Here is a 27,887-nt window from a genome sequence, read left to right on the forward strand (position 1 = left end):
AAGATCTCACTTCCAAAATTGACAAACGTTCTTCCACGTACCGCAGCATCCGGATTTATGTTCTCCGTTACAATTTTACTTGCCACTAGTTATTCGCCTCAGTATATCGTGCGCTTTTGTTCACTTCATTCCTGGTTTGCGGTCCGGAACACAGTTTTCCATTGAAAGTTACTTGAGATTCAATTCGAATTCAATTTTATTTTCAACGCTGCGATTTGCCGTCTTCTGGCTGGAGGAAACTCCAAACTTCACTCGATAGTTTTCAGCTGTCTTATTAAAAGTCCATTACGAGAGAAATTAATGCCACAGCCAGTGCCAGTGCACGGGTGGCGGAAGCGTGACTTTTGCCGGTTCGGAAATTTCCATAAAACAAAATCCTCCCATCGGAATACTGAGTGCGCTGTAAATAACGCGCTTCTGTGGTTCGACCAAGTAGCTTTTGAAGATTTTTCTTGCAAGAAAACCGAGGCTTTCCGGTTAGTAGCCAGCACAGCTAATACCAGCGGGAACCGTTTCCTTGCTTGACTTAATTATTGCATAATTAATTTAAATTTATGCTTTATTCACTGCAATAATAAGCAATTAGCAGCCGGGCAGCCACCGTCGCCATCGTTGCCATTAAGTCATCTATACGCGAGCACTGTGGAAAAACAAAACGCTTTTCTGAAGAGCGAAACAGACAAGTCCGGGCGCATCGGCGAGTGCCAACTAGAGATAATTGAAGAATTTTTAGTGTATTTTCACGCCCACTTTGACGGCAGCCAGCGCCAGTTTCCATAGCATCTCCGCCATGACGGGACGTTTTCTGTCAGGATCCGTGGAGCTTTACGCCAGTCCGCGAAAGCAGATATGTTTTTGGTCGAAGACCCCCGGGGGGGTAATTAGAGCCGTTGTTGGTTGATGCTTTCGATTCGATGGGAGGTTAAGAATTTGACTGATGGGAAAGCACTTTCCTGTACGAAGAAGTGAAATTCTTCTTGTGTTCGCGGGATAGGATCGAGTTCGCTGGAACGACTTACTGAAAGCTGGAACCTTTCAATATGCAGTAGGTTGGTGTTTTTACTGCAGGATTCTTTAGTTCTAAAGGGTGATTTTTTAAGAGCTTGAGAACTTTTTTAAACAATAAAACGCATAAAATTTGCAAAATCTCATCGGTTCTTTATTTTAAACGTTAGATTGGTACATGACATTTACTTTTTGAAGATAATTTCATTTAAATGTTGACCGCGGCTGCGTCTTAGGTGGTCCATTCGGAAAGTCCAATTTTGGGCAACTTTTTCGAGCATTTCGGCCGGAATAGCCCGAATTTCTTCGGAAATGTTGTCTTCCAAAGCTGGAATAGTTACTGGCTTATTTCTGTAGACTTTAGACTTGACGTAGCCCCACAAAAAATAGTCTAAAGGCGTCAAATCGCATGATCTTGGTGGCCAACTTACCGGTCCATTTCTTGAGATGAATTGTTCTCCGAAGTTTTCCCTCAAAATGGCCATAGAATCGCGAGCTGTGTGGCATGTAGCGCCATCTTGTTGAAACCACATGTCTACCAAGTTCAGTTCTTCCATTTTTGGCAACAAAAAGTTTGTTAGCATCGAACGATAGCGATCGCCATTCACTGTAACGTTGCGTCCAACAGCATCTTTGAAAAAATACGGTCCAATGATTCCACCAGCGTACAAACCACACCAAACAGTGCATTTTTCGGGATGCATGGGCAGTTCTTGAACGGCTTCTGGTTGCTCTTCACTCCAAATGCGGCAATTTTGCTTATTTACGTAGCCATTCAACCAGAAATGAGCCTCATCGCTGAACAAAATTTGTCGATAAAAAAGCGGATTTTCCGAATGGACCACCTAAGACGCAGCCGCGGTCAACATTTAAATGAAATTATCTTCAAAAAGTAAATGTCATGTACCAATCTAACGTTTAAAATAAAGAACCGATGAGATTTTGCAAATTTTATGCGTTTTATTGTTTAAAAAAGTTCTCAAGCTCTTAAAAAATCACCCTTTACTTAGTTCGTTAATGGCGAATGTTTAGCGAAGGAAATAGTTGTATTGGAAAAACACAATTTCTACTGCGTATTTTCAATTTTGTATGCTTGTTTGACGATTTACGACTTCAGCAGAAGCTTTTATTGTCTTCTGGCACAGAGTTAACTGACCGCATACACCACAGTTACCCTGCTTAAATTTATATTTGTAAAATCAATAAAATTATCCTAACTAACAACGCAATGTGCCTAATAAGAATATCTTTGGAGAAATTATTTTTTTAAATAAGTATTACAGGTGGTCAATAATTTTACCATATAGTTCACAAAGTTAACGACGTTTATCATGCAAACAAACTACCAGGTGTACGGTTTTGTGCTGCAGCAGATCAGTTTTTTACGCGAATTCACAACGACAACATATTTCAATTTATAGCTCAGGGAGACGGGTATAGCGCGATGGGTTAGTCGAAGCCTTTCACGCAGCCCACCTGGGTTCGACTCCCAACCCCGCACATAGGATCAGAAAGCTTTTCTGGTCCGAAGAGGCGAATGACCGTAAGGTTGAAACCTCTAAAATTGAAACAAGAAAAAATTTATAGCTCAGCTACTGTCAACCAGGGAAGTCTATTAAAGAGAACAGGCAATGTCAAGTGTTGAATGTGTGCCAAAATTTTACCGTCGTTTTAAAAAATGACCACCAAGTAGCAATTCGCCTATAGAGGTTATTTGAGCTGTTCAGCAATCGTTTATGGGCACTTGTGTTCGCGGTTGCGGTACGGTAATGGAGGTTTTTAAAGAATTGTCACTTTCAAACTTTCTTTTAAAAAAAGTATATTCTAGCTTGGAAGTCTGTTCTCTATGAATCTATGCCTATGTTGGAGAAGATGACTTGTACAGTAGCCAGGATTTATCCCATAATTAATCTAAAAACCCGTCGTCGTTCGGCCAATATTACGACAACTGGCTTGTAAGACCAGAGCCCTATGCATTGAACCGCCAACGCAATTCCCTCTCTAGTAATAAAAAAAGTTCTCGAACAACATATGAATTCCACTGTCGATGCTACTCAACATCTCTCTCAAATAAGGAACGTTCAAAATTATATTCCGGAACAACTACACCTCTGAAATTCAACACAGGTTTATGCCAAATCGGTTAACTTTAATAAAGTTACTGTCCTACACATTCTTCATTGTTGATGTCTACAAGTCGAAGCTATCTGTACTGAATTCAAATAACAGTTGCAAATCTCAATAGACCTGGATTCGGCGGATCATTACTTAAATGGTTACAGCCATATCTAATGGCTCTGAAAATGTCAGTAAAAATAGAACACTGCATTTCAACACCTTTCGCAGTCTGCACTAGGGTCCCTCAAGGGAGTCACTTAGAACCGTTGGTATTTTTACTCTATCTCAACGATCTCAACTTTTTATTAAAATGCCGCAAGCTCTCTTTCGCGTAATATTTCAAATTATATTACCTTGTGAAAAATTTGGAAGACACTCTATTTTTGCAGTCTCAGCTGAACTTATTTGCGAACTGATGCCTCGACAGTAGGATGGTTTTAAATGCCCCAAAGTGTTCAGTCTTGTGGTTTACTTGCAAACACTCGCTAATTAAGTACAATTATGACATTTCCCACGAACTTCTCAAACGTGAGTCTTCCGTGGAGTCATTCTCGATACTAAACTGGACTTCGGAAGCCATTATGTGATTTCTAAACTCTCCAAGCTTTCAGGTTTCGTGGGGGGAGTGATTAGGGTCTAACGTTAAAAAAAAAACACTGTTTTTGCGATTTTTTTAGAACTGTTGTTCAACAAAATCAATTTTAATGTTTTGCTTAATACAAAGCATCATTCGAACAACATTTCGTAATTTTTTGTCTGCAAAATATTAGAAAATAACCCGGTGAAGAAGTATTTTCGAGGACGCTTCTTAGAAATCATGATTTGTGGTGTCCACTGTATTTCAGCGCAGATTAATCAGAAGTCAACAAATCAAAGCAGTGTAGTTAAAGTAGATGTTTTTATAGATCTCGACGTTTTTTAGATCTTTGAATTTTTGGTTTTTGTTTAAATTCAAAAATGCGATATTTCACGAAAAAACCGCCTTCTTGTAGCTGTAAAACCCCCCCAAAGTAACAAAAAACGAAAAAGAAAACGTTGGAGTCTGGAATTTTACATGTAAAAAATGTGTGCCAAATTTGAAAAAAGTTGGTGAATTAGTTTTCGAATGACGATGGTCACAGACTTTCAAAACCTGCTTTCGAGTTTGTCTGTGAAATCGAAGGAAACAATTTATTTTTGTGAGGAGCGCGTAGAATTTTACACTTTTGAGAAATCATTTTTTTGTATTTTGTCATAATAAAATAAATCAAGAATGTCTTGTCAAATTTTCAAGTCAATCGAAGCAGAACTCTTGGGCCTGTGCGCCGAGCTCTTGCTTGTTTGCAGTATGCGATAAGTTAAGATAAATGCCTATAGCTTCCAGAGTTTTGTTCCGATAGGCTTGAAAATTTCACAGAATATTCTTGAAATGTTTTACTATAAGACGATACAAAAAAAATAAATAATTTTTCAAAAAAATCTTACATGTTACATGTTTAAATTCAGAGAGTATATTTTGGTAGCGAGTTACTTGTTCACGTTTCGTTAAATATTTATTGAAGTTTATGTTTATCCATACTGTTGTATTTTGTATGGTTAGTGGTATGTTATAGAAAAAGTTTCTACATGATTACCAAAGCTCTTTTTATCAGAATATAATGTTTCACATTCTAGAAGATGTAAAGAAAAAAACTAGGAGTAGGTAATGTCAGAGACATAGCCGCGAGATTGACGTGGGACTGCATTCAGGATGTGTATAAATATTTACCCTTATTCTGAATAACGACGTATTGATTTTTCGATCGTATTCAAATTGCATTCCTACTTGATTTGATATTGATTGACCGTTTAAGATTTTGTATTGCTGAAAGGGACAATTAGGTTTCCAAAGATTGCGTTTGTTTTCCAGGAAGTAGGCCAGCGATCAAGGTTGCACACATTCTTCGTGTAACTAAATCATTCTTCAGTGCGAACTTCTTATATAACTTACATCCGTCTCGAATAACGTTAAATTGTTCCTAGATTTCCGTTTGAGCTGTTAGTAGAATATTGTCACTAATAATACTGATGCTGTACATTTTAATTCTACTATGTCACTGTGAAAATAGTGACTTTGTGAGAGTGTAATGACGTGACATAGTAGAATTAAACGGTACAACAACAGTACTATTAGTTAGTTGAATTGTTCACAGCACAAAAGATCGAAACCGGGAAATGAATAAGAAATAATCGTGCGCACTTCGAAAAAAACTCTGTGATTTTACATCTTATTAGATGCGCATAAATTTACGTGGAATAGCAGTCAATATTGTGTTTCAAATTCCATGGCATGAAATTCATTAACCCGCGACTTGAACCGAGTATCATTGGATCACAATGTACGTCTGTTAATCGAGTGTGCCACAGAAGCACACATTTGCTTGGCTAGTAAAAGGTGTATTTAAATGCATACGTCGCATCTGCTAGCAGAATGCAAGTTACAGTCGAAACCAGTAAGATTCATGCTAATCTTACATAAACTAGGTCCTTATGAATTACATCGCATGAGGGATTAAGTCACCTGTAAAACTCACAATTTTTTGGTGTGTTGAGAACCCGAATCTACAAATACATTCTTCGTTGTTGGGATACATCGTGCATGTACGTTTTATACATTCATTCATCATTCGTTTATTTTCTACCCCTTCTCGAATTGGTTCGAATATCGTTATTAGGTTTTACACGATGACGACACAAATGAACTGCCGATGAATAATGTCCATCTTTGACAGCTGCCGATGGTTTCTTTGTTTTACGACTGCCAGTTAAAAATTAAAAAATGACGAAAAAGTGCCTGTTAAAAACGTGTGAATAGAACTATGTTAAAAAGATTGCCCTGTATCCGTTTCTGGCATCAAGGAGCGATATTTGTATAAATCTGTTTAGTGTTAGGAGACTTGTTCAGTGTTAAGAGACTTCCAATTCAAACGATGAACCTCTGATGAACTTTTAAACTGTAAACAAACCACCGGCGGATGTAAAAAAATGTTTATGCTGTTCATTTGGAAGACTATGTCATGTTCGTGTAAAAACTAATAGCGATGATCATTGAAATTCATTCTTCGCGAAGCATTCTTCATCTAGTAAATTCATCACACCTCGGTGGGTAGCAGCAATGGGAGAGTTGTAAGATAAGGTTTAACACGCACACACATAGAACTGTGGTACTAAAACAGACATCGAAACCAGAAATATTTTCAGTAACAACAACCGTTTATACGTTTCAAAAAACATTTACGGCTCGGCAAAGCAAAATTCCAAAACTCTAAGTATACTTAGCTGTGATTAATTTAATTGCGAAAACTTAAGTGTTTTTGGTTTTTCGAAAATCGGTCTTGTTTTTGAATAATTGATCAAAAACGCGATGCGCGCAGTCCGCTACATATTTTAACCTTAACTGATGATTTTTATCTTCGATGTGCATATAAGCAATCTAAATAGTTCTTTAGACAACATTTGAAGCCATTAGAACGGCTGATGTTGTGTAATGTTCCTCATCGTTGATTTTTTGTCGCGAATTCGACTTACTTTACTATGCAGCGCCTTTTAAAAATTTACCCTCTGAGAGAGTGATAAGTTTTTAATCGTGGATATCTATTGTTGTATCTAACGGATCAACATAATTTTTGCTACATGCCATCGGAAATTTTCAGTTGTGTGACATAATCTCAAATAATTCAAAATCAAACTTTTCTGAAATGTTTGGTATTAACGAGTATCAAAGAGGATAATTCATATGGCGCGTTTGCCTTTCTCGTATTTTTAAAATTCTATATGCTGCTATTTTTATAGCCGTTAGGACCCCCATTAGCCCCAAAAGCTACAAACGAAATCAAGTAAAAAGAAACCTCTTAACAAAAATTGGATGAGTTTGGATTCTATCGTCACTGCGAGCAGATGTATTGTGTGTCGTTTGCAAAGCTAGTTTCGCTTCCGAGAAGAGCGATTACTTCACAGCTACCAGTCGTTTACATTGGTGAAAAAACAACGAAAAGGGGACAACGGTGGAGAGCATCACACAAAATCAGCCGTTCTAATGGCTCTAAAAGTTTTCTAAAGAACTATTAAGTTTTCATCTTCGCAAATCGAAGGTAAATATCCTCAGTTTAGTGCCAATCTAGAACAGTTTCACACTGCGTTTAGATTTGAGGAACGGAACCTGAAGCACTAGTTGAATGAGGAGTGTATCGAAAATAAGCTATCCATATACATTTGTGTTGTACGCATGTATTTGTGATGGTTTTTATGCTCAGATCACAACATGTTGTGCGTTTGGCTGTCAGCTTTCGTTTGTTAACTTATTTGTGCGGTTGAAATTCTGCGTTTTCAAAATGTCGCGTATTGAAAAGGAAGTGAAAATTAAGGTTCTGGACCCATGGCTAAGTGAGAAGGGTATTACTATACGAAAATTGGCGAAGCGGTTTGGAATTCATTATGCCAGTGGTATGGCAAGCAATATGTTCCTGTGGTTTGAGTCAACAATTTGTTACACTACCGGAACTATAAATGCAGAAATCTATCGATCTGAGTGTCTCCAGACGAGATTGCTGCATTTATATAAGAAGCATAGTACATCTACACTGTTTTGGCCGGATTTAGTGTCGGCTCACTATGCCAAAACCGCTCTCAAGTGGCTTGCAGAAAAGGGTATAAATTTCGTTGAGAAAAATATCAATCCACCAAATTGCCCTCAGCTTCGACCCATCGAACGATACTGGGTAATCGTGAGGAGGGTCTTCAAGAAGACTGGTAAGGCAGCTGGGAACATGCAGGAGTTTAAAAAAATTTGGGCTCAAGCGTCCAAAAAATGCGATGCAACACTTGTCCGGAACTTGATGAAGAACGTTCGATCAAAAGTTCGAAAATTCGTGAAGGAATAACGTAAATTTCATCCGGTTTTCATTATGCTCAAGTTTAACTTCGTACAATAAAGGATCAATTTTTAGTTTGAATAAAATATCATTTTTTATCATAATTTGAAAGAAAAATTTGTGGATAGCTTATTTTCGATACGCTTCTTAGGGAAAAAGTTACCAGGAAATCAAGTCTGGAGTAATTTCGTTACACTTTCGTGTTGTGAAAGACGTAGTTCTACGTCAAAATGCTACTCCAGCAATCACACGCCGTACAGCGCCAATCGCTTCTCACAGCTATTCAAAGTTTATTTTTCACTGAAATATTAAACTACTTTCTACCAAGCTCCCAAGAACAACTGACCAAATCATTCCTGAAAGCGTTATTCATGTTTTATCCTGTAGTAAATGCTGTTCCAGCACCACTGCTAACACCGAACACAAACATCCCTCCTAAAAGCATTCAATTAGCAGCAAACGAGCAAATCCCTGCTTTTACCAAACTCTCGTAATCTACTGTGACTTAATCCTTTCATCAACACCAAAAGTTCGGTTTTGCAACCGAAAGGAGAAAAGGCTATGCATTCTAATTCCCTCTCCGCTATTTGCTATTGGAAGTAGAAAAGTTTTCCGATTCCACTCACAATCCCTCCTCCCCTCTCTCTATTATGTCTATTACCGATTAGTATTGAACATCGAAAACCCAAACTAACAAATTTCATGTTTACCGTTCCATTATTTCCATGCAGCTTTATGCACCGTGATACTCGACCCGCACCGTTGATCCACTGTCGGATGCTGAACGGAAAGGTTCCCATCGAAGCATCGCCGGCGCCGGACCATCGATCGGAGGCCCGGCTTCGTATCGACCCGAAGGTGCTGGTGTTTGTCGAAACGACCTACTCCCGGCTGGGACGGGACATTGCCGAACTGCTCGTGTACAACCGAATCAAGTAAGTATCCTAACTCCGCACTCCTCACCATCCCCGATTCAATAGTGTGGCATATTTATTTGCTCAAAGGAATCTTCGTTGATTAATTCCTAGTTGTGGAGGTCTCTACGATACAACAGGGAACAAAATTACCTCGGGTGATAACGAGTCAACCGTCATCTTTACTTGGGGTTCGGGTACCGGGGATATGACTATCTGACAAACGGATTCGTTTGGGGAATTCTACTTTCAAAGGATTCTACATTTGCGAGTGGGGAATTGTAAATGATTCGACCCAGCCAGCCGTACAGTGTATGGCATCCTTGTTTGGTTCCAAGGACCGGTCCGTTTTCCGTTTCGCAAACGACTATACGACTGTGTGTGAAATCGAATTTCAAAACAAAAGCAATCCCCGCTTCGTCTGGAAACATTTTGGGGATGCATCTGTGTGCAGTTCTGTCCGCCCGTTCAGGACAGAAAATATGGTTATTTAATCCGAACGTTATTTGCATGAGCTCAGGAAGTAAATTACTATTACTTGTGAAACCCGGTCGGAGTCCGCATGGCTTTCGCCGAGTTTCCGGAGGAAAGGGAATTGGCTCGGACTGTGTTTCAAACGGTCGGGTCCTATCGTTGTACCCTGCTTTCGCCCCGCTCGGTAGCATCCTTTCTGAAGTGCTGAATGCCCGGCGGTGTAAGCACAGATAAAGAAAAGTGTACCCACGCAAATACCAAAACCACCGGAGACTACGTGTTTACTCCGTACCCGGTCGGTTGGTTCAAACAACACTCGAGATCAACGGGCGGGATGCAACCGACCGACCGACCGACCGACCAGCCGAATGAACGACGACGACGACAACGATGCCCCCGGAAAAGCAATCAAGTCCATTAGACAGACAAAGGAAACTTTTCGAAGCTCATTTTCCCCTCAACTGCACTCTGCCGGTGCTGGCCCGGGGGCTGCGGTTGCACCCACCTCACCTCCCGAAAGTTGCACCGGGGGGGAAGAGGTAGGGAAAGCTCATGTCTTTTATTAATTTGAAGCGATTTCCGAGTGGACTGTAACATGGAATTCGATGGCTGTTTTTGTTTTCCGGGAACGGCTGTCTACACAACCCGGATGGCCAACGGTCATCATACCCGGAGGCCAAATTCGTTCTCTCGGCGAAGAACAAACGGGGGGCGAACAAACTACTTTACTAAGCTGTGTGGATTTAGTTCGCAGTGTGTGCCGACTGTGTTTGTTCTCCGGAGCTCCGGATAATAAAACAGCCCGGGGATTACTGCATGAGCAACTGCAGAACTGATAAATGGGGAACTCTGGGATAAATGTTGAACACTCACTGGAACTGGCCTGCAAACCGTCAGGAAATTACGTTGCGCTTCAATTCGTTTGGCTGGACAGCTTGCCGCAACCTTTTGCGTCGGAGTGTCACTTCGTTGAAGTAAGGAAATTTATGTTTTAGAAATAAAATAAAAAATCTCTTATACTCGTTAGTGTTAGTGTCTGTTTCCGGCTCATCGCCACCAATAACAAATGCTTCCCAAAAATGAAAATTGTCATGATGCTCTTAGTTTTGGATTAACATAAATCAAAAGCAAACTGTTTTTCATCTCACATAACGTCGGATAAGTTTGTCGTTCAATCACAGCTTATTGGCCAGTATTTACAACATGTCGTTGGATTTCACTGTGCAAACTTCTTCTGAAATATGAACATCTCTTTGGTACACGGTATCAATGGACAGACGAGACAAAAGCGAAAGAGTCATCTCGTCGGTGGTAGCAAAGATAAACTAGATTGATTACTTCGGAACTAACGGGGAACAAAGTTTTAACTTTCTATAGTTTTCTTGCCGTTTCCGTAAACTGTTCACTTTTTCAGCCAAAAACAAAAAAAAATAGTTCCCTCTTGTTCCCGAACTTATCTATCCGGTGTTAACAAAAATCAGAACGAAAACAAAAAAGCTCAAGTGTAATCAACAGGAAGATCTCTCCTTTTCATTGTAGCATTTGCACACCAGTGTGTGCCTCGTCTCGTTGCGATGTTCCCGTCCGCGTGCTCCTTCGGTCGTCACGGGAATTTTCCCTACTAAATTCCGGTGAAAGAAACACAAATGAACACAGAAACCGAAACTTTCTCTTGTGATTTAATGAGAGCGGTAATCTCCTAGTCGTTGTGGCCTTGCGCACAGTCCGCATTGGCATTGGCAGGAAGGATAAAGTTCTAACCAAGCAGCCAGACATATTTTAGCCAACTTGACTGTGTTGGTTGCCCCAAAACAGTAGCTGACCGGAAGGTGCCTCTTGTTCCGGATTTGTGTTTATTGTGTTGAATCCTCCTGGAAGTGGGATATAATTTTTGATTTTGTTTTTGAATAAATGCAATCGTCCTACTTACTATGTTGTATGTATTTGTTCTGTACACTGATGGATCGGTTGCGAGGTCAGTTGAAACAGAAGGTTGAGTTTTGCAAGCAAATTTAGATTTTCCCAGACTTTGACGAACATAATAAAATGAAAACATAGTCTGCAGCGTTGCATTGAAATATGATCTCGACGAACTGCAGATGTTTTCTACACGGAAAGAAATCCGTTAGTGCTGTTATGATTAAAAAGTCATGAAATCAATTTGTTTTTATCTTCTCATGAAGTCATGATGATTGATCATATTTTTATGATCAAAATGATTCAAGTCATGAGCAATACGTCTTCTCCCATAAAAATAATCGTGGTCAAAAAGTGGCGGACTAAGCACGGCTACACCTTTCATTTGTCATACATCAACGTTACCATTTGTATGAATATGTCTGAATCCATCCTATGAAAGATAGAAAAATTACTCTGTTTAACCACTTTGTTTAAAATGTTTCGTAGCCATCTTCGAAAAAATTGAGTGTAATTATTTATCACACACGTATTTGCTGATCTCGACGAACTGATTAGAATAGTATATGGGTGTTATGTTCTTCCAGTCAGAGCTGCTAAATGTCACTATCAACTAGCAACTTTGCACGATGAAGATTGGAAGGTTTGTGTCACTGGACTGCTGCCAACCAGGCTCTACCAATCATCATATATTGAGTGTCTGAGAGCCGATCTGTCATAACTTAAATTCTCTTGATATTATACTCACCAGGACGCTCATTGATTGCCGATGCGATTGATATCATCTTCATTTCTTCTGTCACTGCTTGATTACGATGTGACTAAATATTAATCAAGCAGCATAAACATTGAATTAAATTCATGTACACCAATAAAATCCGAAATCCGATGACTTTTTACAAAGAACAATTAACTTTATCAACTTGTGTTTATGTTAGTACTCTCATGGAATTTTTTTACTTCGACAGGAAATAGGAGAATGAGAGAGAGAACAACATGCGTCACCTGTCTTTGACTGAGTATACTTCTACTTGGTCATTGAGCTATCGAGTATCTCATTTGACAGACACTTTGACCGTACCGATTACAGTTGACGATGATTTTAGTCAGTCTGTCAAGGTCATTTGACATGACTGACAATTTGCAGCTCTGCTTCCAGTATTTATTGCTGTAAGTAGTTTAAACCAATATAATAATGGTATTGTTTCCAACTCGAAAATGCTGCCATCATCTGGTTTACATATGGCATATTCGAACGATTATGTTGCCAAAAACGAACCGTTCTAAAATCGATCCGAGGCAAAATATCAGGGAAATGCTGCTGTATATAATCTTTTTGGTACTAAGAAACAATTGCAAGTAACAGTATTAAAAAATGTGCTTCACGTTGCTCCCAAGCATCGCTTTATCATACAGCGCACCGACTGGCATGCCACCGACTCGCTATTAAAAGACAATTCCAATATGCGCACGATTCCGTCGACAAAACAGCCCATTTTCAACTGTACGATATTAAAGTAATACTTTCGAATCAAGTTAAATATGGTAAATCCATCATCCAATTACCTAGATAGAAACACTTCAAATTAAATCCGAAAAATCTATCACCGATATTTCTAAATTGGCCTTCGAGTTACCGAAGAATCTAAATCAACAGCCAATTGGTATTCAACATACTCAAGTGAACACGTTGTACAGCATACGGAAAATGGCATCCACACACCGTACATAGTGCAAAAAGTGCCTATCCATCGAGCAAATAAATGTAAATTTCTGTTTTGTCATCCTCTCGCTAGTCAAACTACTGGTCTCGATCATAGCCAGGCGCTTTCTATTTTGTGCGATAATTTGTATGGTCGAGGGAATGAAAACATTGGTGAGTTCAAACCAATTTTTCAATGATATACTATTGAAATATTTAAACGACGTTGCTTTTAATGTTTAAGGTAAATATTTCCAAATCGATTGGTAGTTAAATAATAGGAATCCATTTATAAATGACTGAGTTATAAGCTTTTAAAATTATGGTAGAAAAATGTTGCGTGGCTAGTTTCGTATTTTTTTAATGACACCCGGCCCTGTATAGTGAAGAGTAAGGCAAAAAAAAACAATTCCGTGGTTAATAACAAAAGTATTAGCAAGATTCCGATATAAAGCTTGATTAATATGTTTTTTTCAAGCAGTTCGTTCTCAACTACGAAATCAAACATGAAGCAATGAACGCTGCTGAGAGAACACGTTATTTTAATTATGATTTTTTTTTAAATATTCGTTTTTCATTATTTAAATAATACTAGCTGAATGACCCGGCGTTGCTCGGAAATGTTTCGGGAAGAAAAGGCCGAACAAAATTCCCGAAGTTGTCCTACTTAGTGTAATACTCTGAGCAGTTTTATGTTGCTATTCAATCAATTTTACCTTACACTTCCCATGTTTGGAGCACTTGATGCACTCCCTCTCCCTTAAAATAACCTTTTAATCTAAATTGACATAAAAGTAGTATCTGTATTTGTCAAGATGCATCGTTTCTCGTAGAATGAATTTTATATTGAACTTCCCTTTTATTAGTGAACTTACTACAGCTCTCTTCCATGATAACCCTTATGACCACCTCTTAGTAGTGTACGAAGTATCTGTGCTCTTCAAAAAGTATCGATTAAAATTTACAATAGCAGTACTACTTAATTCAAATTAACGATAGCAATACTATCAAGCACAATCTTGACATTCTTGCCCCTCTCTCATTTTATAAAAAATTCTAGATGAAAATTGATTTTCAAGATCCCCTTCTCCTAGTCTGAATTTTAGTTGAGAATTCTGTGAAATTTTCAGAATGATTCATTGAGTTTAGCGGTCGTGTTGTATTTTTTCTGACTGAAGAACTGCTGAATATTGGAACGCTCGGAAATGCATACCTCTACTTGTTTATCGAAAATCTCGGCTTTGAAGGCTTTTATCAAAAAACTACCGCGACAAAGTCTAGATAATTTAGTTTAGATGCGATTAGTACATAAAAACATATATGTTATCGCGATAAAAATAAAGTCTTGTATTTTTCTGTGAAACAAAGTCAGTTTCAATGCATCCACCATTTTTTTCGCTTTGGTTTCCTGATAGCATTCTGAAAAAGGAGAGAGAAATAAAATTGGCTCGACAAGGCTGCCAAACACACAGACATTTAATCTTTGTGAAAGTTGAATATTTTTTCATTGTTCATTGGAATCCATGTAATGTCCAACCCATACGATAGATTAATGTGACAAAACTTCTCATCAAAATAATAAAATATATGCTGGCAACCCGGTACAGTTTGCTTATATACGAGAGAGTTCAAGAGAAATACGATACGCAAAGGGAATTGAGCGAGCCACGTGGTCGATTTAAAACTCAACACGTGGCCCTCTGTCCTCAGACCTTAAAACCATGTTTGAGTTTTTCAAAATGTATGTATGGTTTAAAAAAGTATCAATTCTCTTTAAATTAGATAAATTTCGACATGGCATCCTCAAATTAAGAACGCTTGATACACACTCTCTCCCCTGAGAATGTCCTAATGATCATCTCTGAAGAGCAAGAAATACCTATGCCAAGTTTGATTGCAATACGTTCAGTAGTTTTGGAGTTATACCGTTAAAAACATTACACCCCCCTTTTTAAAGGTACAGCCCCCATATAATCATATCTACGGAATGCAAAATGTTTCTACGGTTTTCAATAAGTATCGATTCTCGTCAAATAAGACACATTTTTCATGACCCCCCCTGTTAAGGACACTTACTGCGCTCCAACCCCCACAAAAATACCCTTATGACCATCTCTTAAGAGCAATAAGTATCTGTACCAAGTTTGATAGCAATCCGTTAATTAGTTCCGGGTTATTACATTACAAATATTACACCCCCCTTTTTAAAGGCACTTGCTACATCCATCACCCATATAATTATATTTAATATATGCAAACTGTTTCTATGGTCTAAAAAAGTATCGATTCTCGTCAAATTAGACAAATTTTTTCATGACCTCCTCTGTTAAGGACACTTACTACGCTCCCTTTCCCATTAAAATACCCTTATGACATTCTCAGAAGAGCAAGAAGTATCTGTGCCAAGTTTGGTGGCAATCCGTTCAATAGTTTCGGAATTGTAGCGTTTCAAACATTACACCCCCCTTTTTAAAGCCACTTGCTACATCCACCCCCCGTGAAGTCATATCTAATGTATGCAAAATGTTTCTATGGTCTTCAAAACGTATCGATTCTCGTCAAATTATATGAATTTTTTCATGACCCCCTCCTGTGAATCACACTTTCTACGCTCCCTCCCCTATAAAAATGCTCCCTAAACCATCTCTGAAATGCGAGTAGTACCTGTGCCAAGTTTGGTGGCAATCCGTTTAGTAGTTCCGAAGTTATCGCGTTACAAACATACAAACTTACACCCATTTTTATATATATAGATTTAATATCTACATACAATTAAACATAACGCCTGAATGTATGTTGCAAAGATCATCATCGTAGCACACACGCCTGGAGTTATAACCGCCAATGTAAGGTGTGTTACGTTTAAATTCCTGCGAAATTAGTCCAAATAAAGAGTGTTTTTCAAGAGCTAACTGATTTGAAATTAAAATAAAACTCATGCCAAATTACGAAATGACCCATTTTTTTTTATTTGGTAGATAATTTCTTGGCATTAAATACGATTTCGTGCATATGGGCCGCCACTACTGTTTTTAACAAAGGTCATTCTGGAGGTCCAATATTCGACCACTTTTTCAACCATTTAAGCGCGTATCTCAGCAATGACACGTTGAATATTGGTTTTCAAAGCATCAATCGTTGCTAGTTTATCCACATAAACCAATGACTTCACGTATCCCCACAAAAAATAATCCAATGGCGTCAAAGTCGAGGTGGCCAATTCACCGGTCTATTCCTCGAAATAATGTTTTCGTTGAAATGTTCTTCCAATGTTCGATTGTTTCGGCCACAGTATGACAAGTGGCACCATCCTGTTTAAACCACATTTCGCCCACCTACAAGATATTGAAGATTTGGCAACAAAAATTCATTCATCATGGTTCTGTATCGATTTGCATTCACGGTAACGCGTCGTCTTTCCTTATTTTTAAAGTAATAAGGACCGATGATTCCACCAGCCCATAGACCGCACCAAACAGAACATTTATTGGGATAGATCGGCAATTTTTGAATGGCGTATGGATTATCTTTGCTCCAAATACGGCAATTTTGCTTGTTGACATATCCATTCAACCAAAAAATGCGCCTCTTCACTGGAGAGAATTTTGCACAATAACCAGTTTTAATTGAACACTAATTAAAAAAACGTGCTTAATCCACCTAGCAGTGAGATGATACCTTTTTTTATCAATCCGCATGTGTTTTTTGCATGAATATTCTTCGGTGTTTCAGTTTTCATGACATTATTCTAATGTCCGTCGATTCAAGTGGCAATTTGAGATTTTAATCACTCATTACTCTGTAATGTCGAAACAGCAAATCGGATCGAATTTGAATCTAAAAGGGTAACAATCGATTAAACATTCCATGATATGTCGAAATAATTTCCACTTTAGAGTTTAGGGTAATTTAAGGTACTACCAGAGCCGGTATTCAGGAACCAGCATAACCCAAACCCAATCGTATGGACATATGACGATTGAATTGCAATATTTTTGAGTCCAACTTTGAATATTTTCGGGATTGTTATCTTCTATATCGCCTTGAATTTTAAAAATTCATCATCCTACAATTCCAGAATCGGAAGTCAGAATTGGATAAAATTGGATTTATTTTAATTTGAACTTTTGTTTCTGAAATTCGATTTGGCTTTTTTTTAGAAAACGATTGGGCTTTGAGAAACGATTCGATACTGGAACCGGAATTCAAAATTCGGTGTAGCCGAATTCAGACAAATTTATCTGAATAGCTATGTAGTTTACATTTGATTTAAAATGTTTAAAAATCAGTGCAGACATCTTTGAGAAATCGTAGCGCAAATTAAATTTTTGAATACCTTCCGAATCGAAAACTGAGTACAACCAAAAATGAAATAAGTTTTTTTGGTTATCGACTATACAAATCTGCTAACCCGATAAATCTGATTAATTTATTTGAAATAGACAGATTTAATTTGAAATAGACAGATTTAACTTTAATTTATTTGAAATAGACATTTTTATACTAATCACCATGTATCTCTCTAAACCGGAAGTTGGATCTAACTGAAAAGCAAGATGTTTTATAGAATCTTAAAACTTTTCATTTGAATCTTAGATGATTCTTAGATTTCATTTGAATCTTAGATCGGTTCAGCCATCTACGAGTAAAATGAGTTACGCAGTTTTAATTTCGTTTCACATATCATCCTGTAGTTCCGGAACCAGAGGTCGGAACCAAACATAATTCAGGAGTCTTGTTTGAGAGTATACGATTTTTCATATGAATCTGAGTTTGTAGAACACGGTTGAGTCGTCTCCGAAGAAAATTGAGTGAAATTATTGGTCACACACGGATTTGCTGATCTCGACGAACTGATTCGAATGGTATATGGCTGTTATTTTCTTCCAGCATTTATTTCTGTAAGTCGTTTAAATCAATATAATTATGGAATTGCTTTAAACTCGAAAATTCGTCTGGTTTACATATGTCGTATTCGAACGATTATGTTGCCAAAAACGAACCGTGCTAAAATCGGTCCGAGGCAAAATATCATGTTGTACACAGTCTTTTGGGTACTTAAAACCAAATGTATGTGACAGTATAAAAAATCGTGTTTTATGTTGTTCCCAAGCATTTCTTTGCCAAACAGCGCTCAAAACTTCTACTGCTGGAATAGGGGGAAAAGTCGTTTACACAAAAATTTCGATATCTCCGTTAAAAATGGACGGATTTTAACAATCTATGGCTTGTTGGATAGGTATTATCGTGCGGAATCAAAGTCTGAAAACATATTCTGTTTTCAAGGTCAATTGTGACAGATACTGTCAAAAAACTGAAAATTTTGACATAAAACTTCGTATAACTCAAAAAGTAAACATCCGATCTCAAAACCATTCAATAGCGTTTTGGGTGACGGGGAGACCTTTCATTTGCGACTAGTTTGATCAAAATCGGTCCAGCCATTTCTGAGATCTCGACCTCTTAGTTGACAACACACATACAGACACACACACATACACACACACACACACAGACATTTGCTCAGTTCGTCGAGCTGAATCGATTGGTACATGTCATTCGGCCCTCCGGGCCTCGGAAAAAATTTCGAAAGTTTGAGCGAATTCTATACCTATTTTTTATATATATAAAAAACGTGTTTAATCCACCTAGCAGTGAGATGATACCTATTTTTATCAATCCGCATGTGTTTTTTGCATGAATATTCTTCGGTGTTTAAGTTTTCATGACATTATTTTAATGACCCTCGTTTTAAGCGACAATTTGAGATTTTAATCACTCATTACTCTGTAATGTCGAAACTGCAAATCGGATCGAATTTGAATCTAGAAGTGTGATAATCGATTAAACATGCCATGATATGTAAGTTCCACTCTAGAGTTTACGGTAATTTAAGGTACTTCCAGAGCCGGTATTCAGGAACCAGCATAACCCAAACCGATTCGTATGGCCATATGACGAATAAATTACAACAGTTTTGAGTTCAACTTTGAAGCTTTTCGGGATTGTCATCTTCTATATCGGTTTGAATTTTAAAAATTCATCATCATGTAATTCGAGAACCGGAAGTCATAATTGGATAAAATAATTAATTTTTGTATATAAGTTTGTTTTAATTAAAATTTTTGTTTCTGAAATTTGATTAGGCTTTTTTTAAGAAAACGATTGAGCTTTGAGAAACGATTTTATACTGGAACCGGAATTCTAAAAGCGGTATGGCCGAAGTCAGATAAATTCACCTGAGTAGCTGTACACTTTACATTTGTTTCAAAACATTTGAAAATCAGTTAAGACATCTTTGAGAGATCATAGCACGAATTAAATTTTTAGGTGCCTTCTGATCGACAACTGAATACCACTAAAACTGAAAAAAGTTATTTTTTTTATCGACTATCCAAATCTGCTAACCCGATAAACCTGATTAAATTATGTGGAATAGACATTTTTATACAATCCCCGAAACCGGAAGTTGGATCTGACTGAAAAGCAAGATGTTTTATAGAACTTTGAAACTTTTCATTTGAATCTTAGATGATTCTTAGATTTCATTTGCATCTTAGATCGGTTCAGCCATCTTCAAGAAAAATGAGTTACACAATTTTGATTTCGTTTCACATATCATCCTGTAGTTCCGAAACCAGAGGTCGGAACCAAACATAATGCAGGAACTTTGTTTGGGAGCATACGACTTTTCGTATGAATCTGAATTTGTAGAAAAGAAATTTTCCGAGAAAATTAATTGAAGTTATTTGTCACACACGCATTTGCTGATCTCGACGAACTGATTCGAATGGTATATGGATGTTATGTTGTTCCAGCATTTATTGCTGTAAGTAGTTTAAAACAAAATAATTAAAAAAAATTCTGCCATCATCTGGTTTATATATGTCATATTCGAACGATTATGTTGCCAAAAACGAGCCGTGCCAAAATCGGTCCGAGGCTAAATGTCATGAAAAAGAATGCTGTACACAATCCTTTTGGTTCTTAGAAACAATTGTATGTAACAGTATAAAAAATCGTGTTTTCCGTTGCTCCCAAGCATTTCTTTGTCATACAGCGCTCAAAACTCCTACTGCTGGAATAGGGGGAAAAGTCGCTTACAGAAAAATTTCGATATCTCCGTTAAAAATGGACGGATTTTAACAATCTATGGCTTGTTGGATAGGTATTACCGTGCGGAATCTAAGTCTGAAAACATATTCTGTTTTCAAGGTCAATTGTGACAGATACTGTCAAAAAACTGAAAATTTTGACATAAAACTTTGTATAACTCAAAAAGTAAACATCCGATCTCAAAACCATTCAATAGCGTTTTGGGTGACGGGGAGACCTTTCATTTGCGACTAGTTTGATGAAAATCGCCATCTCTGAGATCTCGACCTCTTAGTTGACAACACACATACGGACACACACACATACACACACACACACACACACACACACAGACATTTGCTCAGTTCGTCGAGCTGAATCGATTGGTATATGTCATTCGGCCCTCCGGGCCTCGGAAAAATTTTCGAAAGTTTGAGCGAATTCTATACCTATTTTTTATATATATAAAAATAGGTAAAAAGGTAAAAAATAAATTTCGTCAATTTGGAAGCGTTGTTCTGGAGTTAACCTATGCATGATGATTTGCAAAACAATACTGAGTAGAACCATCACTTTACACTGTCAAAAAAACTTTTGGGCAATAGAGTAAAAAAAACAAACCTAAAAAACACCCGTTATTTAATGATCAGGGAACTTTCAATCATAGTGTTATGGTAAATATGAAAATTGTATATTATGAAGGTATATTTTGATAAATATGAAAATTTTCTTTTTCCCCCGAATCAACACTCTTTTTACTCATTCCTATAATTCGAAATTTGTCCATGTACTGATTAGCAAATATGAGTAACTTAATAAACAGTTCTTGGAATTTGAACAGTTGTTCTTCAAATTGAACATTCCAACGGCATCGCCATCGTACAATGTAAATGAAATAAACCGACGAGTTTATGTTCCCCCTACTTAACAGAAGGAGAACGACTCATTCGACTCTTCTATTGTAGTCGCGTTGTTGATTATGTCGACGGGTGAAAAAATCTGAGATTCGCTAGGTGTTTTTTGAAAAAAGAATGTTCCTTTTCCAGTTGGTTTTGTTGTTACTTGTTAGTTCCAGTGGACTTGACTAGACTTGACTAGACTTGACTAGACTTGACTAGACTTGACTAGACTTGACTAGACTTGACTAGACTTGACTAGACTTGACTAGACTTGACTAGACTTGACTAGACTTGACTAGACTTGACTAGACTTGACTAGACTTGACTAGACTTGACTAGACTTGACTAGACTTGACTAGACTTGACTAGACTTGACTAGACTTGACTGGACTTGACTGGACTTGACTGGACTTGACTGGACTTGACTGGACTTGACTGGACTTGACTGGACTTGACTGGACTTGACTGGACTTGACTGGACTTGACTGGACTTGACTGGACTTGACTGGACTTGACTGGATTTGACTGGACTTGACTGGACTTGACTGGACTTGACTGGACTTGACTGGACTTGACTGGACTTGACTGGACTTGACTGGACTTGACTGGACTTGACTGGACTTGACTGGACGTGACTGGACTTGACTGGACTTGACTGGACTTGACTGGACTTGACTGGACTTGACTGGACTTGACTGGACTTGACTGGACTTGACTGGACTTGACTGGACTTGACTGGACTTGACTGGACTTGACTGGACTTGACTGGACTTGACTGGACTTGACTGGACTTGACTGGACTTGATTTCACTAGCAGTACTCGAATATGCAACTTTATTGCAATGATAGGACTCTGACTATTCAATATGTATGCAATATGTATTCAATGCATACGAATTTCCCAGTTTAGACACCTTGGTTTAGACACCTTGGGCTATGGTAAACACAGTTCCAGAACAGCACTAAGTTTTGTCGACTGACGATTAGCAAAGTTTATCTACTACATCTTCTCTGTTTATCAAACACACACCTCAGTCATCTCACTCTATTCCTACTTTTTAGCCAAGCACTTCGACGAGAGTGTAAATTCATGTATCGCCTGTTGCATACTTGTTTTGCCAAAAGTTTTAAACTGCACAAGTATAATAACAAAAGTAGCAATGTAGCAGCTTTCGAAATTCCTGTCAGTTGCCGGAAGGAAACCTATGTACACCCAAACCTCCTTTTACGAACCTTATATATGTATGTATGTATGCTTACACACTCACTCGTCTGCATATATGTGTATATATTTATACATATAAATAATCGCTTTTACTTGAACAATATTTATATGTACTAAGAAATACAAATATGTGCACACATGTGCACGTATATTAATACATATATACATATATAAGTTACGTAAATGGAGGTTTGGGTGTACTATGAATGCAAGTGAGGTCAATGAAGATAGTCTAGGTGCAGTGGTTCTATTCATGTCACTAACAGAATTACGTCTGTACAGGAAAATCGAGCAAAACAATAAGAACTCCATCAATATGATGAGACTAGTTTTCTTCGACTTGCCTCTTGTTGGGCGTACGATAGCTGGAGATAGTTTAGATTTTCTACACGCCATTATGTCACACCGGCAAGTTGAAGACATCGACTCATCTCAAGTAGCTCATAGAAATAATTGACAATATTCTCCTTACCCTCGTATCAGTCGCACTCGAACGACAGCACAGTTTATAATCAACGGTGTCCAGTACATGATAGAGCAAATGAAACTCTAGCTTATCTCATCTGTTCTTATCTGTACCTAACCAATATTGTTATGATACTCAATTCACATAATAAAAATTTTCTTCGGTATAATTTTTGGAAATTTTCAATTGAATCATTGGAAATAAGGTCGTATATTGCATTCGTCAGAGGTACGTTACACTTGCAACTTGGAAAAACAACCCCCCGTTAAGTTTGCGGTGAATGATGAATGATTCCATTCATTTGAGCTCCATTTCTACGAAGGAATGGCAACTTCTGTTATTTACCCCATCAGTAGTAGCATATGCATAAATGCATGTGTAAATACATCATCACCCGCAAGTGATTCCCATAATAATGTATTCATAGCGGAAAAAGGAAGTCAAGGATGGTAAACAGCTTTTTACATCCATTGCCAGCATCGCACAATGTTTTGACATTTTTTGCTTCACGTACAGAATGCAATAATTTTCAAATTACTGATTTAGAAAGTTTCACAACATCTACCATATTTCATCCTTTCCTGATGCATTTAAGAGATTTTGCTTCTTGATGACCAACTTCATATATTAATTTTGGGAATCTGGATCGACTGGATTCTATTGAAATGTCAATTTGTTTGTTTGCTTTTCAGTTCTGGACTAAATCAATTTTTTTGTTTTTGTTTCTGAAACTAACGTTTCGAAGCTGTTGATCTGCGTCTTCTTCAGGAGATAAACAAAAATTATAGTTCTTCGCCAAAAACATTCTTGTAGGTAGAGTTGCAATTTGCAGTCACATCGAATGATTTTGACAGACTAACTAAAATAGTACAGTTTTCTAATACACTAAGGTCTCTTTTTACACGGGGGTTACGTACCGTGTTAAAAAAATCCGTGTAAAATAAAACCGTGTAAAAAGATACCTTAGTGTACTAAGCGAACATAGGTAATGTATAATGTTTTAATTGAGCATGAATTGTGAAAACAGTAACAAAATCCTTTTAATGAATCCCATGTTAAGTTAATGGTTCTGTTTATGATTGTATTATAATCGTCAACAAAAGTCATTTTAGAATCTAGTATTATTTAAAAATCCCTAATTCTCTCGCAGATTCAAGCTGGTTGACTTCCTAGAGTGAGTTTCAAGTCGAGTCTGTTTCGTTTCTTATCCAAAGTTATTCGACCACATTTTTTCACATTTAGTTGAAGAAGGCTTTTGTTACACCAAGTTTAAAAAGATGAATTTCTTCTTGATAAAAAACCTTGGCATCAAAATTATTTTCTATTTCTAAAAACAGTTTCAAATCGTCTGAGTATATCAATAATTTGATTTTTCAGAACAAAAGAAAAGTCGTTAACAAAAAAGATGAATAGGAGTGGACCCAAATGAGATACTGGGGTGACCGCGGAAATAACATGAACGGGCTCGATTTTACCCTTGAATTTTACAATTTTTTGACGATAGATTCGATTCGAACCATTTGAGAAGACTTGGCAAGATTTCCAGCTATTATTATTATTATCATTATTATTGTTATTATATTGTTTATTTTGACCCGGAATATTCCCATGTTTTTGTAACTGTAACTTGCATGGGTATGTCAATACGATTGAATGCTTTGCTGAAACCTGTATAAAGAGCTTCAAAGAAGACGAACTCGAGTAAATTAGTAGTAGGGGACGCGAACTCCGATGTGCAAGGACATATTTCTGCTATTCTTCTACTTTTAAAGATTGGTATAAGAAAACAGTTTTCCGCGTGTCTGGAAAAAAAAATCCCAGACTGAAGCGAATTTTCAAAAAAGCCAGAGCAAAGAGGTTGTAAGATCTCATGCTAAATTGGTGGAATTCAATCAGGTCCAGCACTTTTCGAGATGTAAAATTTATTTAGGGCATCTATTATGTCTAACACTTCAATCTGATTTACATTAATGTATTAATTAAACTCTGAAAAGCAATCAATATATTTACGATCACGACCTTCCTCAGAAAATTTCGTGTACATTTGTTAAAAAAAATTGGCGGAAAGATTACAAATTTTCGGCGAGTTATTACCAAAAATTTAATTTCCAGTTCAGTTTTTGAGTTATACTCTTTGGATGCATTGTCAACTGCTAAACTTAGTTGGACGTGAAGGTGATCTTTTGATATACGTACTGATCAAAGTTCACCCGGACTGGTAGTGAAATTACACATTTAAATAAACTAATTAACAATAGGTATTTTATATTTTATTTTGTACTCGTCAGTGCACTAAAGACGCAATACAAAACATAAAGTATAAAACCTGTTTTAATCCCTCGGGTGGTATCTTCGTTCTCTCGTATACGCTATAAGAAATTGAACAAAGAACGCTGTGTGCTTCTTTCGCAAAGACGGTGGTGTTTTTTTTTCATATCAGCACGTACCGGTTTTGCGTCATCATTTTGTATGACGGTTTGAAAGTTTTGGCACTCATCGATCTATATTTTAGGAAACGGAAGTCGGAACTGATTGAAATTGCAAAGTATTTTTTTAAACTTTAAGATTCGTGATAATCGGTTATTCCGTTGCTGAGAAATCGAAGTGAGTTCCGTTTTTGGAGTTTTTTTACTTAACCTCAAACTTCGGTGCTTTCGGAACCGGAAACCGGGGACTAGTAGTTTCAAAGTAGATTTATATATCCACCAACCAGCAAGATCTGTCACTTAACGCGCTGTAATACCAGTAAACCAGGAATTTGGATCCAAATCGACTTCTCGGGGACTTTCCAAAAAAATTCAAGACCTGTTATTTACATCTTAATATGTGAAAATCGGTTAAGAAATGTTAGAGAAAGTTGAGTGCGCATTCTCTCATAAATTTGCACATATTACCTTGTAATTCCGAAATCGGAACGAAATAAAGCTTTGTATGAGAGGTCTTCTCATTTGAATCATAGTTTTGTTCAGCCGTCTATGAGAAAAGTTAAGTCACTTATTCTTTTTTTTTTTTGCATAATCACCATGTAAATCCAGAGCCGGAAGTCGGATTTTAATCAAATTCAGGAACTTTGTATGGGATTACAAGACCTTTCATTTGAGCTCAAATTCATGAAAATTGATTAAGCCATATCCGAAGTGAGTGTAAAAAATGTTACATACATACACAAACAGACATTTTTCGTAGTCAACGAACGGAGCCGAATGGTTTATCCCTAAATGATACAATAAGTAATTTTAATATGTAATAGTTTTAATTTTTCTAAATCGGGTCGTTGGAATCGTTGTTAGTTGTAACAGAAGTGTTTTGTAATACTTTGGTCGCAGCTGATGGTTTAGTTTAGATAATTAGAATGGTTGTTTGTTAGTAAACGCACAGTAACTACGGGTTGTTCCGGAAGTACTGAAAGAACTTATGTTTATTTTCATTGTTTTATTCTTATCGCAAGGTTTACAGTAGTGAGCTAACAGGCGACAATTTTGGCATGTAATCAGATGATTTTTGTTGGCGACCAGCCATTTACAGAGAAACTTATAGTCCGGACCGAAGACTACGTAGGAAGGAATATGCTTTTTCGAACGCATTCCCAAAGAAAGCGAGTTATTTGGCTGCATTTATAATACCGGTTTACCAAATTTTGCTTTGTCGAAAGCTGTTTCATCGAAAACTGTTTCGCCAAATTGACTATTTCGTCTAAGGATCATTTCGTGTAATTTATTATCTAACTGACCAAAGAAGAATAACACGCTTGTTCGCTTGTCCGGTCTAGTCAAAACTATGTTCCGATGTCTGTTCCTATTGGCGAGATCATTCGGACCCATTAGCAAACCGTGAACGTCCTTCTGATTACCAGAAAAAATACTACCCTTTCGATGGAACGGATTTCTCCCTTTAGTAACATATAGTTTAGAACATAACACTCTAATTTACAGTGAAAAAATCATATACACAAAAACTACTATTGAAAAATATCTTAAGAATACTGGGATTTTGAAAATCATGTGTGAAAAACGCATCATTGTTTTCGGACTGAGAACATTTGTTCATCTGAGAGCATTTGTTCTTTATGAAAAACGACAATTTCATTTATCGTTGGTCGGACTAGGCAACGCTTCGAACCAATGGATATGGCTAAATTGTACTAAATAGTTCACTGATGACAAATTAAAATACAGTTTGCCAGCTTCTTATACTATGGACCGCCAAGTCGGATTGTGAACAATGCATCGAGAAAAAAGAGAACATCGATTAATGGATTTTTTACGCCATGCAAAAATCAAAGCTTGAAAAGATTTGAAGAAAGAGATATTATATATTATAGATTTGAGAATGATAACTGTGTTATTGAATTCACTGTGCAAACAAAAAAGAACTCAGCACACAAATAATCCCATGATCGGTGCTTTCCTCACAACGTAAAATGTGACTGTGGCAGTTTTCAAGGAACAGATTTTCCACTTGTTCAACTTTGCCATTGATCTAGATTCGAAGTGCACCCGGAGAGGGGTGAGACAAGTAAACATTTCATTAAACAGAAAAACTATTTATGCAAAGCACTTCATGCACAACTTGTTCGAAAACCGCAGTATAAGTTCCAAAATTATCGAATGCATAAATTGTGGGTACGTGTCTGATCTGGCATCGAGTCACAGTGCAGCGTCGGGAGCCACGTGTCAGTTGGATAAAGTTTGATAGAGCGATAGAGAGTCACGGAGTGTTTCTGCTGTTTGCGTGCTGTTTCCAGTTCATCTATGTAAACACACACACAAAACTGTGTTCCGAGCATATTACTTCCCAAACTGTCGTCTGAGTTAGACCGTAAAATCTGCTTTCGCCCATTTCATACCATGAAACAAAGTTTCTATTTGAGAGTCACGTTTATCTGATAAATGTTATGACATACACCTTATTCAACACGTTAAATATTTAGCGTGAAGATGGTAAGCGGGGGGATCCACAGGGAATTACAGTGTGTGCGTTTTTTCAATACATTCAATTATTACAGATTCTTGTATTAGACTTAATAGCAAGTTTCCAGTATTTTTTTTGACTCGTCGTAAAATGCCTTCAAACTACCCGTCTAATGACTTTCGAAGAGAAAGCTCACAACTATCCAGGAACTGGGGTAAATTGATATCTCATGAAACGTAATCCTTAACACAGAGATAAATTTCATTTGCTGG

The 27,887-nt window shown here is 37.4% G+C and overlaps 1 protein-coding gene across 1 annotated transcript in view; it reads left to right on the top strand.

Moving 5' to 3' along the window:
- LOC131439167 (bifunctional heparan sulfate N-deacetylase/N-sulfotransferase) overlaps positions 1 to 27,887 on the top strand; it is a 156,917-nt gene that overhangs the window by 72,064 nt on the left and 56,966 nt on the right. Inside the window, exon 3 of the mRNA XM_058609864.1 lies at positions 8,744 to 8,947. Coding sequence (XP_058465847.1) covers positions 8,744 to 8,947 — 204 coding nt within the window. The remainder of the gene's footprint in view (positions 1 to 8,743; positions 8,948 to 27,887) is intronic.

The sequence above is a fragment of the Malaya genurostris genome, chromosome 3 (genome assembly GCF_030247185.1).
Source record: "Malaya genurostris strain Urasoe2022 chromosome 3, Malgen_1.1, whole genome shotgun sequence".
NCBI classification, from domain to species: domain Eukaryota; kingdom Metazoa; phylum Arthropoda; class Insecta; order Diptera; family Culicidae; genus Malaya; species Malaya genurostris.